The sequence below is a fragment of the Chelmon rostratus genome, chromosome 7 (genome assembly GCF_017976325.1).
Source record: "Chelmon rostratus isolate fCheRos1 chromosome 7, fCheRos1.pri, whole genome shotgun sequence".
In the NCBI taxonomy this organism is placed as follows: Eukaryota; Metazoa; Chordata; class Actinopteri; order Chaetodontiformes; family Chaetodontidae; genus Chelmon; species Chelmon rostratus.
In genome coordinates, this window is record NC_055664.1 from 6,937,934 (window position 1) to 6,949,939 (window position 12,006).

The window sequence follows — 12,006 nt, forward strand, 5'->3', positions numbered from 1 at the left end:
TGTATATATATATATGAAAATGAGGCCTTTATTCAGTAACTGCTCATTGCAATGTTTGACATTAAAATCATTTTTTCATACAGTACAGTGCAAAAAACCCCTTTGCATTCCGACTTTAGGGCAGTCGAGAAATTAATACAATCATTATGTTCTCCAATGAGAAGGACTGCTAGAGGATCTGACCAATCAGAGCACAGTATGTGACTAACATGATTAGAACATTCAAGGCCACTGACAGACTGGACAGAATTCATGTTCTCACATTTACATTTGTAAACACACTCACACCTGTACAAACACTCACACAGCATATAAACAGTAATTTCAAAATGCATTGCAGGTCAAATGTAATGCGGACAGTATAAAATAAGTTAATTTGGATGCGTACGTTGTTATCTTCATCGTCAGCAGTAAGTAAACATCGATCACAACAGTTAGACTGATGATGGCAGCGAGAGGACAAAACACTTCAGCATCACTGGACGTCGACGCAGCTCTTCATTGGCACGTTTGTGTCCATACAGGTGGAGGGAGGGGCTACTGCCCTTCCCTGACTGGCTGTGAGAGGCAGACAGGTGCCCACTGTAAAGCCCGGGGAACAACAGGCTACTGACTGCTTTTTTTAAAGAACATGAAGGAGATGCAAACGGAGAGAGATAAGGCAGAGAGGAAGAGCTGAGCTCATCACCGATGATTTGATACATCTAGAAGACGAAGATCTTGTCTCTCTGGACGGTGTCGAGGTCGTCATCCATAGTTAGGAGCACCTAGGAGGGAATGGGAAAGGTGAGGGGTTAGAACACAGAGTGAGCGACCTGTCAAGTATTGACTGTATTGGCTGCCATTCACATTCATTGTTTTAACACTCAGGACAAGGAGAATTTTTTCCAATAAAAGTGTGTATGCCGCGCGTGCAAATAAACTAACACACACACAAACACCAAACACGAGCATACCAGGAAGGATCCAAACATTGCGATGGAGGAGAGGAAGTGCCAAATGTCGTGGTCGTCAAAGAATGAGAGCAGGATGCAGTCCCTGTTGTGCTCACGAGACTCTGCCGGAGTTTTCTGTGTCAGCAGAGAAACACACGCGGTGAACCAGTGCCATATCATGTGGCAACGTGTGCTCTCACATGCTCCTCCCGTGTGACTCTTTCAGTGTATGTGTGTGAGTTACTGACCTGCCAGGTGCTCAGACCCTGGAAGAAGAAATACAGCGCAAAGCCCCACACCACGGCCGTGAACAGAATACACACCAACGGCAGACACTGGATTCTCTCACTGCTCCGTAGCTGAACACAAAAAAAACAAAAAAAAAGCTTTAGATATGCAAAACATTTCTGCTTTTATAAGGCTAGGTTCTACTTTAAAATGTGAAAACAGACACACACACACACACACACACACATACCTTCATGATGATGTAAAAGGCAAAGTAGAGCAGCAGGTTGCAGATGGCAATGGCCAACAGGTAGGAGGCAAAGTCATTAGGTCGCTCTATGAGGCCGTAGGCAGCTCTGCAGAGAGGGAGCAGGAAGAGGATGCCATCATTTAGTCCTGCATTTTACATTTGTATTATTTCTGCTTATCGCCAAGAGAAGAAACTCACTTACAGAGACCAGTTGATTATGTTCCCCATTACAAGCAGAACCATCCGGTCCTGTCAGACAAACAGAGGGGGAAAGATGATTTACAAGTGGGTCATCCTGGACAATGAATTATTGAGAATTTAAGGCAGCATTTTCAAACTCAGAATAATGGGGGAAGATTCTGCTTCTTCACGCCATGACAGCGCTTCACACATACAGACTCAGATGTTTCTGGCCATTACTCACGATGTACATAGGTCCGCTGCACTGCCTGATGCAATCTGTGTAGATGATGTACACCATCCTGCGGAGCACCCCGGAGTCTGACACAGATCCACAGACAAAGTGTTAGCTGCAGTCAAACACTCGTCCAAAATGTGAGGCACCAGCGCCACGCAGTAAACCTCATTCCTCATTCCCATGCACCAAAGTTAAAATTTAAAAGGTAGCAAATTTTATTCTCTGTGAAGTTGACTTAGAACGGTCTTACCAACATCTGGAATATTGAATTTAAGTGATTATGTATGATTGGTACGACCATTAAAAAGCAGATTAAATAAACAAATATCAAACCATTGGCTTAAAGATCGAAAGACAGGGGTTTGTAGGTATCTTGTGATCTTACCCAGCCTCCATCGACCCATGTAGTAGAGCTGTGTGCTGAGGAGGAGAGTGGCCAAAATGTGGATCACCGAGAAAATGATCCAGAAGACGGTGTTTCCTTTGCCAAATACCTGCCAGCAGACAGTCACAAACAGGAGAGAATGAGTATTCTATGTGCATTTTTGCACCTGTTAAACACCACCCGGGCCTCGTCTATCACGTGGTCTGTGTGTGTGTGTGTGTGTGTGTGTACGTACCACTCCCAGCACAGAAAAGAAGATGACCGCGGCCAGGCTGGCGTAGGCAGTGTAAGCACTTGCGTTGATGTCCGGGTGTCTCTTCTGATACAGCTTCAACATACACAGTCCGGCAATCATGTACATGAAGGACGTGTCTGCAAAGACAGATTCACCTTTTATCATCTCAAACGCTCAGAGAATAAGAAGGAAATCATTGCGGGTTGTTGTCACTGAATTACAGTTCAGATTTATTGCCTCTATTGCGACCAGCTCTGACCTGGGATACAATTAAACGTGACATGTGCTGAAATGTGGACAGCACTTTCGAGCGTTTTAATTTCCTTAATATCAGTGGGAGCACTGCTAATAAGCCTGAACAAAGTAAAGTGGAAGATCAAGACATCAGCACAGGCAGCTCAAGGAAACAGAACCCAGGACTTTCCTTCAAAGTGACTTCAGACTGAGTGCAATCAAAACTCTCCACAATACAGCGAGAAAAAGTTGGTGACAATCTATTTCTATTAAATTATTCAATATTGTACATCATTTCCAAGAGACAACACAAAGCTGTGGGGAGGATGCAGATTTGACATCATACAGGCAAGAGACAGAACGTCCTCGTAGGATCATAAGCAGTCTTACCAAACTGGAAGTTGGTGTAGTTGGGACAGACGTGGTAGCAGGCACTGAGCAAGCCCTCCATCATGAGAGCGGTTCCCATGGCATAAAACAGACCAAAGTGCTTTGGGATGCCACATTCCTGAGGGGGTGAGAGAGAGGAAAATTAAACTAATAGCTGAACAATGCAATACGCTATCTGGGGGTACTGTGTCTAACCACGAACACGCTATGGCAAATTATCTAATGTTCATGTTCATTCGCTATGATCGTTATTCAATCTGGGAACAGGGCTGAAGACCATCCTGGCTATGTCACACACACACACACACATTGAGTACATTCACATGCACATTAATATCCTACTATTATTCCAAATATGACAATATTCTGAATTCGAACAGCATATTCTGCTTGATCTTCTGAATTAGACCTTATTCCAATTGGAGCATTTTCCGCTTAAGACATGTGGGACACGCGGACATTATTATTCAGGGATTAGGAGCATTCTTTGGACTGACTGTACATACACAGTGCATTTGGAATATGCATCTCAGGGTGGGTTTTCACCACAGTTTGTGACACGCGGCCTCTTGCTTGTTTGTTAGCTCTGTGCATTGTCTAGTTAACAGTTAACGGGGCTGGGCTAGAGATGCAAGCACTAAAGAAAAGCCCACATTTCTGTCTGTTTAAGCATTATGACAGACTGGGATAGCAACAGGAGTTTTGCAAAGTTGATCTCTTTAGGAAGGTGGCTGAATGAATGAAAGACGAAGGCTCTGTTTGTTAATCAGAGTGTGTATGGCTGAATGCAAACAGGAATTATCATTTTCATTAGCCATGTCAACAGCTTGTCTTTTTCAGAATAAGGAAAAAACTGAGTATTTTGTGTGTAAATGTAGCCAGTGTGAGCTAACTGATCTCTCTTTACAGTGCGTCTACTGAACATCTGCCTGCGTGCACGTGTCTCACCAGCGCGTTGAGATCGTTGCGGACCAGGGCGCGATTGTGGACGATATCTCTCTTGAGGACGATAAGGAGGAAGAGGAGTCCCAGCAGCACGTAGCCGAGGTTACTGAGGATGTTGTTGAACGCGCTGTGCAGGACAACACTTGAGAGTCAGTCGAAAGTTCGCCATGCTGTGGCTGTAATAAACAGCCAAACAGACACATGCTAACCACATACCTGAGAGCTCCCAGGGGGTGGGCACACAGGAAGTTGTAGAAGCAGATGTCCTGGTTTCCTGTAACATTGACCACCTGAAGAACAGAGTCGGTTTAGCATCAGTGTGTTGAAACAAATCACATCTTATATATCAGCGTGTCACTGATCAGCGTACCGTCTGGTAGGTGATGACTAGCTGGATGACCGGCAGCGCATAGAACACAGCAATAGTAGCAATGTTCCTGGAGAGGAGATAATCATTAGACCCGTTCAGAATTCTACTCTTCATTGGTTTTTGTCATTAAACCAGTGTCCTCACCAGAAGTAGATTTGGTATTTCTTGCTCAGGACCCTCTTGTCTTTGCGGGCCAGGTCAGACACACATAGAAATTTCTGCGATAAGGAGAGAAGATTACTGATTGTCATCAAGTAAAATGGGCAACAGCAAGGAAGAGTGACGTTCACACATCATGACACGTCTAGTGGCTCGTCTAAACCGCAGTGATTCGCGATTGTCCAACAAACGACTTGTGTGAGACGAGGTGCACCTTGGTGCGGACGATGTTTTTGTCTGAGTTGATGTCTTCCAGCGTGTCGTAGTCGTCCTCCTCCACGGAGCTCAGAGACTCCTGCCTGCTTCGTCCGACACTGTCCAACGTTCGCTCTGATGGAGAGAGGGAAGAGAGGGGAGAGGAGGAGGTCACGGCGCAATAAAGATCACAGATCATTGGAGGGACAATCTGACCAATTAGATGGACGTCTGCATTTAAAAGATTTCAAACATATCACACATTTGAGAATTTCTTTCCAATTTTCCAACATTTTAAAGAGATACGGTATATTATGGTGATTGTCAGTACTTTGATATTTCATTCATTTCATTTCTTTTATCAGGAATCAGCACGATAAGGAATTTGGCCACTTCCTGGCATTATTGAAGTATGATTCGCAGTGCTGATTGGTTTGGTGTAAATCTCTGAACTGATTCAGCCAATTATGTGGCAGCGTGTCACCAATGTGGATGGCTATGTGGTGAAGGTGATTGAGGATTGGGCGACGTTTGAAAGGCTCCTGTCCTGATGAACAAAGACACACAGAAAACCAGTGAGGGGCCAGAGCTGCTCGCGGGAAGCTGGCGGCAAGCCAGGCTGTGGAGGCATCCTGCAAAGAAGAATCCTAACCCATACCCATGTATCCATAGTTGTTGTCAGTTGATGTGGCGCTGTCAGTGATGGCCTCCGAACTGAGTGTACTGCCGTTGTCAGCTGGGGGAGAAGGGAAAAAAGATGGTTATTTAATTCCACATAAACAAGCACAGAAGGGAAAACCAGAACTGTTCAAAACTCACCAAAGGAGCCATACTCATACGGTGAGGCTGGAGTCTTGCCTGTGGAGACACATTTAAAACCCCCAGTTGAGTATATGCAAACAAAATGCGCATACAAAAACAAGCACCACTACAACCAGTACCGGTTAGTATCCTAACACTGAATAATAGAACAACCCCTGCAGCACAAACACAGAGACAAAAACACATGCAGGGACCCGGTTAGAAAAATGTGTGCCTGAAAAAGCACCTTTCAGAAATCAGTATTAGAGCACAGAATGGGTGAAAATGTGAGGACAGAATGGTGCGGAGGCTGATTTGCTGCAGTGACACCGGATTGTTTGAAAACTGTAAGCGTCCCCCAGTTCACAATCCAATGCATCGAGGAGATACAGACACACATTGAGATGTAGTCTTGAGCTGAAGAAACACGTGTACACATTTATCTCAATGATTACCGCCAGTCTTTTTTTCATGGAACAGCTTATCTTTTTTGCTGTCGCTGGTCTATCAGGTCAGACCACAATATAATATGCTTATGCGTTTCTTCAGCCAACAAACTGTACTGGTGTGAGGACAACGCCACTGTGACTTAAACAGGCAAAATACCAGGACTGCAGCAGTACTTTGAGGTTAGCGGTGCCTACCAAGTACTCGGGTTAGTCACATGTATCTGTGTATCCATGATGCAAGCCGTTTGAGATAGTGCCATGTTTATGTCACTGCACAGTCCATGAAGCACCTTTCTATGACTGCTGTGTACGTGGCAAGACAGTGACAGTTTGTGAGCTAACGCATGCAGAGCATCTGCAGGCAAGCAACACAGTGTGAGAAAGGGGCAATGAGTGCAAGACAGGAGTAACTGTGTCGTTATACCATCTCCGTTCTTCCCAAGCAGAGAGGCTGAACCACACATTAGCATGAGGGAGAGAGGATGAAAGACACGTTCAGTACACACAGGCATGTTAAATTTTTCAGAAAAAGCTTTAAAAAAAGTTAAAAGATTACTTTACGGCATGTTACGTGTAGTTTAACATTTGATATATATATATTATATATATATATATATTATGGCATCAACTCTAAGATAATGGTATGCTCCACACACCCTCTAACAAGCCCCTAATGGGCCGCTCCATCATAGCTAGTTGCTGGGTTACCTGTCTCAGCAGGCGACATGTCAGCAGGATTCTGAAACACCTCTCTCTTCATATTCATTCTGCAGAAACAGAGAGGAAAACATGCAAATTCAAATCATTTGTATTCAGCAAAGTGGTTTTCTTGTGGTGCAGCGGTATAAATCGACCTTCTTCTATCAGAGATCCAAACCCCTGGGATGAACTGAGACCAACACTGTATATAAGTTTGAACATTGTGAACTTGTAATTGCTGTTTATTCCATAGTGCTGAACCCAATCTAACCAAACAAACCCATTTAAAGTTAATAGAATTGTTTCTGAGGTTTAAACAGCTGTAATGAGGACAGTCTGTGGGTACAGGGGAGACACAGGGAGAGGTTTATGTGTCACTATGCAGACTTTTCAGATTTACAAATATCTCAGCAGTGAAACAAGCCTGTGCATATGAAGTGAATGCAGGAACTAGCCGTTGTTTTGGTTGCAGAGGGAAGTACAAAATCTTACCGCTTGTTCTCCAGACAGGCCACCAGCAAGGTGAGCAGGTAGAAGGAGAGGAAGATACCCAGACAGAACAGCATGCCCATCACATACACCTCCGCTGTGGATATAATACATATATATATATATATATATATATATATATATATATATATATTTACTGTAAGCTTATTCACACGCTAATAACGCATGATCTTTAAACATTTAGGTACATATGTCCATATGGGTCATTCCTCAGTCTGAGCAGTTCACATTTGCAAACTCAAGACTTACAGTTTATAGCAGGGGAGACGACCACATCAAGGACCTTGGTGCGGTTGCCGGCGTCGATCAGCTCATCAGGACGGAGGGGGTAGAAGCGCAGCGGACCGCCGCACGCCTCGTCTTCTGTTTTCACCACTACCACCACATAGAAGCTGTTGCTGGGAAAATCTTTTCTCTGGATGGCAGGGAGAGACATTAGAAGATCGTGTGTTAATGGAGGGGGTCTATACTCAGCTTTGTCACAAAGGCTTGCAGTATGGTCTGTATTTCAGAAACATGCACGTGACTCTGGGTCAAACACTACCTGCACAGTGATTGCGCCTTTTTTGGTCATAGTCTGGTACATCCCAATGAAGGCCACATTGTTGTCAAGGTCATAGACAGGGCACTGAGAAGAAACAGAGAAAAACATGAAGAATTAAAATAGTAAAGGCAAGAAGGAAGAAGAGGTGAACAGACAGGATTACATAAAAAATGCACTGATATTAAGCATGGGGAAAAAAGCAAAGAGTAAATTCTCTGCTAAATCTTCTCAGAACATCATAAAGTCGTCGAGATCTGCTTTGTATTTCACCCACACTGTTGTAATGAACTCAATCATGCCCTCATGTGGCCCAAGGGTGGTACTGCACACTGATCACAGGGCCAAGGGCCACTTAAGGACAGCAGCCATCTGGTTTGAGGGGATGGGGAGGCAGAGTAGCTGTACCTGGATGTCCTGGACAGACATAACAGAGCAGGGAAAGTTCATGTCTGAGTTGACTTTGACGATCACAGTGTCCACCCCATCTGGGAAGACATACTTGAAGTACTAAGAGACGGGGAAAGAGAAAGAATAGGGAAAAAGATAAGGAGTCAGGAAGGTAGTCATTAGCAGGGATTAGAAGACACAGATTCAGACGAGATCAACCCTTTCACTGTTTCCTGTCTTTCTTCACTATCTAGTATACTGTATCAGGAGGATGTGACAATTTCCACGATAAAAAGCACAACATGGTGAAACACAAGTTTGTTCTCCTTTTCACATGCTGAGAAGCAGAACGAAAATAATGCTGCTGTGTGAATAACTGTGTAAAATCCAAAGTTCTTTCCATTCCTACCATCCTCTTTTTCACTTGTACTTTGCCCAGCTTCTCTCATGTTTCTCTTTATCTCTACCCTCCCATCCCCACTCGCACCCTGTTCGCAATCTACATTTCTGTGACTAAACTTCCCTGCTGTAAAGTAGCACTTTACAGTGTACTATAAACACACAAATCTGTGGTATTGAGCTGTGTACCTGAGGTTGGGATGGTGACGCGGTGAAGCTGAATTTCTTGTCTGTCCTGTAATCAAAGCGAAAATAAGATGTCAGATATAACAGTAGGTTACTTGTTGGTAACTACAAAGTCCAACCTAATGTGAGAATTCAGTCAGCTGCTGTGTTTATGATTTTGAATCAGATATCGCTTACAGCAGGGTGAAGCTTTCAACACGGCTGACCCTGAGATGGTAGTTTGTACCCTGGCTGGACAGGGTAGACACGTCCACAAAGAAGTACTGGGTCTCGGAGGCTGCCCGGGTCGGAGGCTGGCACAATGTCCGGCCCACATGATTGTAAGGATACTTCCTCTGGTAGCTGGAGAGAGAGAAAGAGAAAGAAAGGTTGACAAACAGAGAAAGAAAGAGAGCTCAAGTTCACATTCAAAAAGTCTGAGTTTTTCAATAACCTAGACCTTAAATTTGTTTTTGTGAAAATAAATATATTAAAGATGTTTAATATGACATCTCCTGAAAGCTCTTTTCCATTTCACAGAATAGTCATACATTTTCATGAAGCAATGGATGATTGCATGAAGAAAAATCAAAGCAAAAAGATGGATTTGTTACATGATGAGCAAAATTAGATCCTTTAATGTGTACTACATTTGCAAGGATTGCTGTTCATCAATAACATCAATAAAAACCCAGTTCTAGAAAATGTTGCTAAATGCACACAGCATAGCTCAATATGTGAAAGTGGATTCCTTTAAAGGAGGCGAGTGACAGAAACTAGGTGAAATAGAATGAACTTCCCTCTGATGACTTTGGGGTAACTCATTTACAGCAAGTTGCGCTCCTGAGATCTGCACTGGTGGATCTCAGAGGAGGAAGTGAAACTCCAAGGTTCATTAGTGAACAGTTAGAACATGCCTGACCACGAGACTGCGTCAGCAAGAATATGGCTAGTTCATTCTTGTGTTGCACAACCACAGAGACTACCTCCGAGTGTGGGAGACACAGATCACGACACAGATGGGCTGTTGGCCAATGGCTAACGAACAGCTGAACGTCTAATCTGTTATGAAATCCCACCTGATTAGGTCAGGTTACAAAAGCTGTGTGCTCTATGATCACTGCGGTAGGATCGAAAGCATAAGGCTGTACATTCTGTGGTTTCCTCCTTATAAAGTAAATATCTAGCAAAATCTAGCAAATGTCCAAACACAACTACAACATCTCCAATTAAGAGACATTCCTAAAATGAAGCACCCCCTGGAAAAAAAATCTGACCCTGATCTCAGATCTCCAACACATCTACAAAAGATTTGACAACAGGCTCAGCTGCTATTTACAGCTCTGCACCAAACTAGACGCTAGCATAACTGTTACCAATCTTGGCATTCATTGTATATGACCCTGACTGTGTTATATACTGAGTCTAATCTCAACCTGACTCACTACAATGCTGTCATTTACAGAGGATTTAGGCTACAAGGTTGTTAGCAATGCTGTTGGACTGCTAGGAGTTCAGAGGTGTCTCATGGGGTGTTGTAGGACACAAGCTACACCAGTTTCTTTTCAGAAGAGGTCTTGCTGATGCTTGATGAGTCCAGTTTTACAAGTGATGAAAAGGCGGATACTCACAGGCCTCTTAGTATGAGGGGCACCTGGAATGACAGGACAGCCTGCTTCTGTCGTACCACAAACAGGATAGGACTCTCGAAACCCTGTGACAGCACATCCACAGTCACACGCACTCCCTCCGTCTGAAACACGAAGACAGGAAAGAGAGAAAAGATCATAGCTGTCTTAGTTGATCATTACGAGTATTAAGAGAAAATCAAATGCACTAGTCTGACGATACAAACGCACCTTATTCCTGGAGACAGTGTGATTGAAAGCATAGATGGTTTGGTTCGCACTTGTAACCGTGTCATTATAGGTGACATCAAACTCCGCATCTTTCTGGACAACACTTTTGCTCTCCTCCACGGCCTCACTGCCGCAAGTAAACTGTGCCACACAGAACCAGAGAAGGACTGCCAGTCCTGACCGGATCCAGAAAGGCGCACGTCCAGTGCTGTTTTTATGCCGAGACTTCCAGCAACTCCTTAACACCATTATGTCTGACACCTTCTTCCTACGCTGACAGCAAATAACTAATGTTATTCTAGCCTGTGCGGCAAAACAAATGAAAACTCCACCCCATTCAGCTAGTGACTCGGATCGAAAGCTGGTGAGCGTAACTGTGCCACTTTCAGCGATGACCGACAATAACAGCAGCTGCTAACGGAGACGCTAGAGACAACAGGGTGTTTACATCAGCTAAAGACGTGCCCCTCGCCCTTTTGACAACCGTACGACTTCGAAGCTGTCGCCTGTGCAACCAATGACACGGGTTTCACGAGAACAAGATGACAATGATCCTCATTTCCTCGTCACATGAAGCGCCAATGCACAGCAGGCTGCTAGCTAGCTGTGCTAACGTTAGCATCGTCGGTTCTGATGCGGGTCAGGCAGCTCCATGTTTTGATGTCGCCGTCGGTTCCAGCTTCGCGAACCGTGTAAAAAAATAAAAAATATCACAAGGTGGTTCTCCAAGTCTGTCCGATGAGAGCGGCTGTCACGGCCTGTCTTCGCGGTGCCGTGGCATTGAGATTCAGCGTGTTTACAGCTTGAAAATCCTGGGCCATTAGCGCCCCCTCCACGCTCCTTCAGTCAGTAAACAAACCCAGTGCGACGTCATGACGTCATGTGGCTGCAGGCTTATACTCAAATGACAAGGCACCACGGTCGATATGAAGAGTTTTATGAAACGGAAATCTATTATTTATGTGCAAAATTATGTGTCTGATTATTTGATCCTCTGTGCATTATGCACCCTGTTGCTTATAGAACAAAACACACAGCAAACTATATATATATTATGTATATTCATAGTCAGCTTTTATTTTGTATCTTTCTATTCTGTTGTTATTCCTACTACTATTGCCTGCTGCCTGTAACACCCGATCTTCCTCCGCAGGGGATTATTAAAGTTTTATCTTATATGGCAGCTTTATTATAGAGCCTCAACCAGTCAACCAGCATCAACCAGTACTCCTACGCTAATTACTTCTGTTTTTCAAGTACTTCCTGACCCCAGGTTTTTGTGTTTCAGTTGGTGTATTTAAACACAAATTTATCTAAAAATTTGAACCATGTTTCCTCAGAACTAGATTTTGACACAGGGCCGATCTACAAACCAAGGCCTTGAGTTTAGGTAATGCAGAGCATGCCTTAAGGGACATGTTATTTCATTTGATTTAATAGTGCATCCAC

General features: G+C 43.9%; 1 protein-coding gene across 2 annotated transcripts; it reads right to left on the bottom strand.

Annotated features, from left to right (window-relative positions):
- Nucleotides 1-14: 14 nt before the first annotated feature.
- sidt2 (SID1 transmembrane family, member 2) lies at nucleotides 15-11,382 on the bottom strand. 2 transcript variants are annotated; one of them, XM_041940885.1, is made up of 26 exons: nucleotides 10,558-11,382; nucleotides 10,330-10,451; nucleotides 8,897-9,061; nucleotides 8,723-8,768; nucleotides 8,153-8,254; nucleotides 7,748-7,831; nucleotides 7,453-7,618; nucleotides 7,186-7,279; nucleotides 6,703-6,761; nucleotides 6,419-6,445; nucleotides 5,564-5,602; nucleotides 5,403-5,480; nucleotides 4,764-4,879; nucleotides 4,535-4,608; nucleotides 4,391-4,457; nucleotides 4,237-4,310; nucleotides 4,024-4,147; nucleotides 3,076-3,193; nucleotides 2,452-2,588; nucleotides 2,217-2,325; nucleotides 1,838-1,914; nucleotides 1,616-1,662; nucleotides 1,414-1,519; nucleotides 1,184-1,294; nucleotides 957-1,070; nucleotides 15-767 (listed from the first exon to the last, which is right to left on the bottom strand). In XM_041940885.1, exons 1-26 carry the CDS (start codon nucleotides 10,804-10,806, stop codon nucleotides 705-707), a joined length of 2,568 nt encoding a protein of 855 aa, XP_041796819.1. In that variant the 5' UTR covers nucleotides 10,807-11,382; the 3' UTR covers nucleotides 15-704. The 2 variants fall into 2 exon arrangements, with proteins under 2 accessions (XP_041796819.1, XP_041796820.1); XM_041940886.1 differs by lacking the exon at nucleotides 6,419-6,445.
- Between the last annotated feature and the right edge of the window lie 624 nt (nucleotides 11,383-12,006).

What these genes read in the sequence shown, in the direction of transcription:
- sidt2 (XM_041940885.1), bottom strand. Translation starts at nt 10,806, where the DNA reads ATGGTGTTAAGGAGTTGCTGGAAGTCTCGGCATAAAAACAGCACTGGA. An exon ending in ACACTGTCTCCAGGAATAAG is followed by an intron (nt 10,452 to 10,557) that starts GTGCGTTTGTAT and finishes TTCGTGTTTCAG; the next exon opens with ACGGAGGGAGTGCGTGTGAC. An exon ending in GTTGAAAGCTTCACCCTGCT is followed by an intron (nt 8,769 to 8,896) that starts GTAAGCGATATC and finishes CTTTGATTACAG; the next exon opens with GACAGACAAGAAATTCAGCT.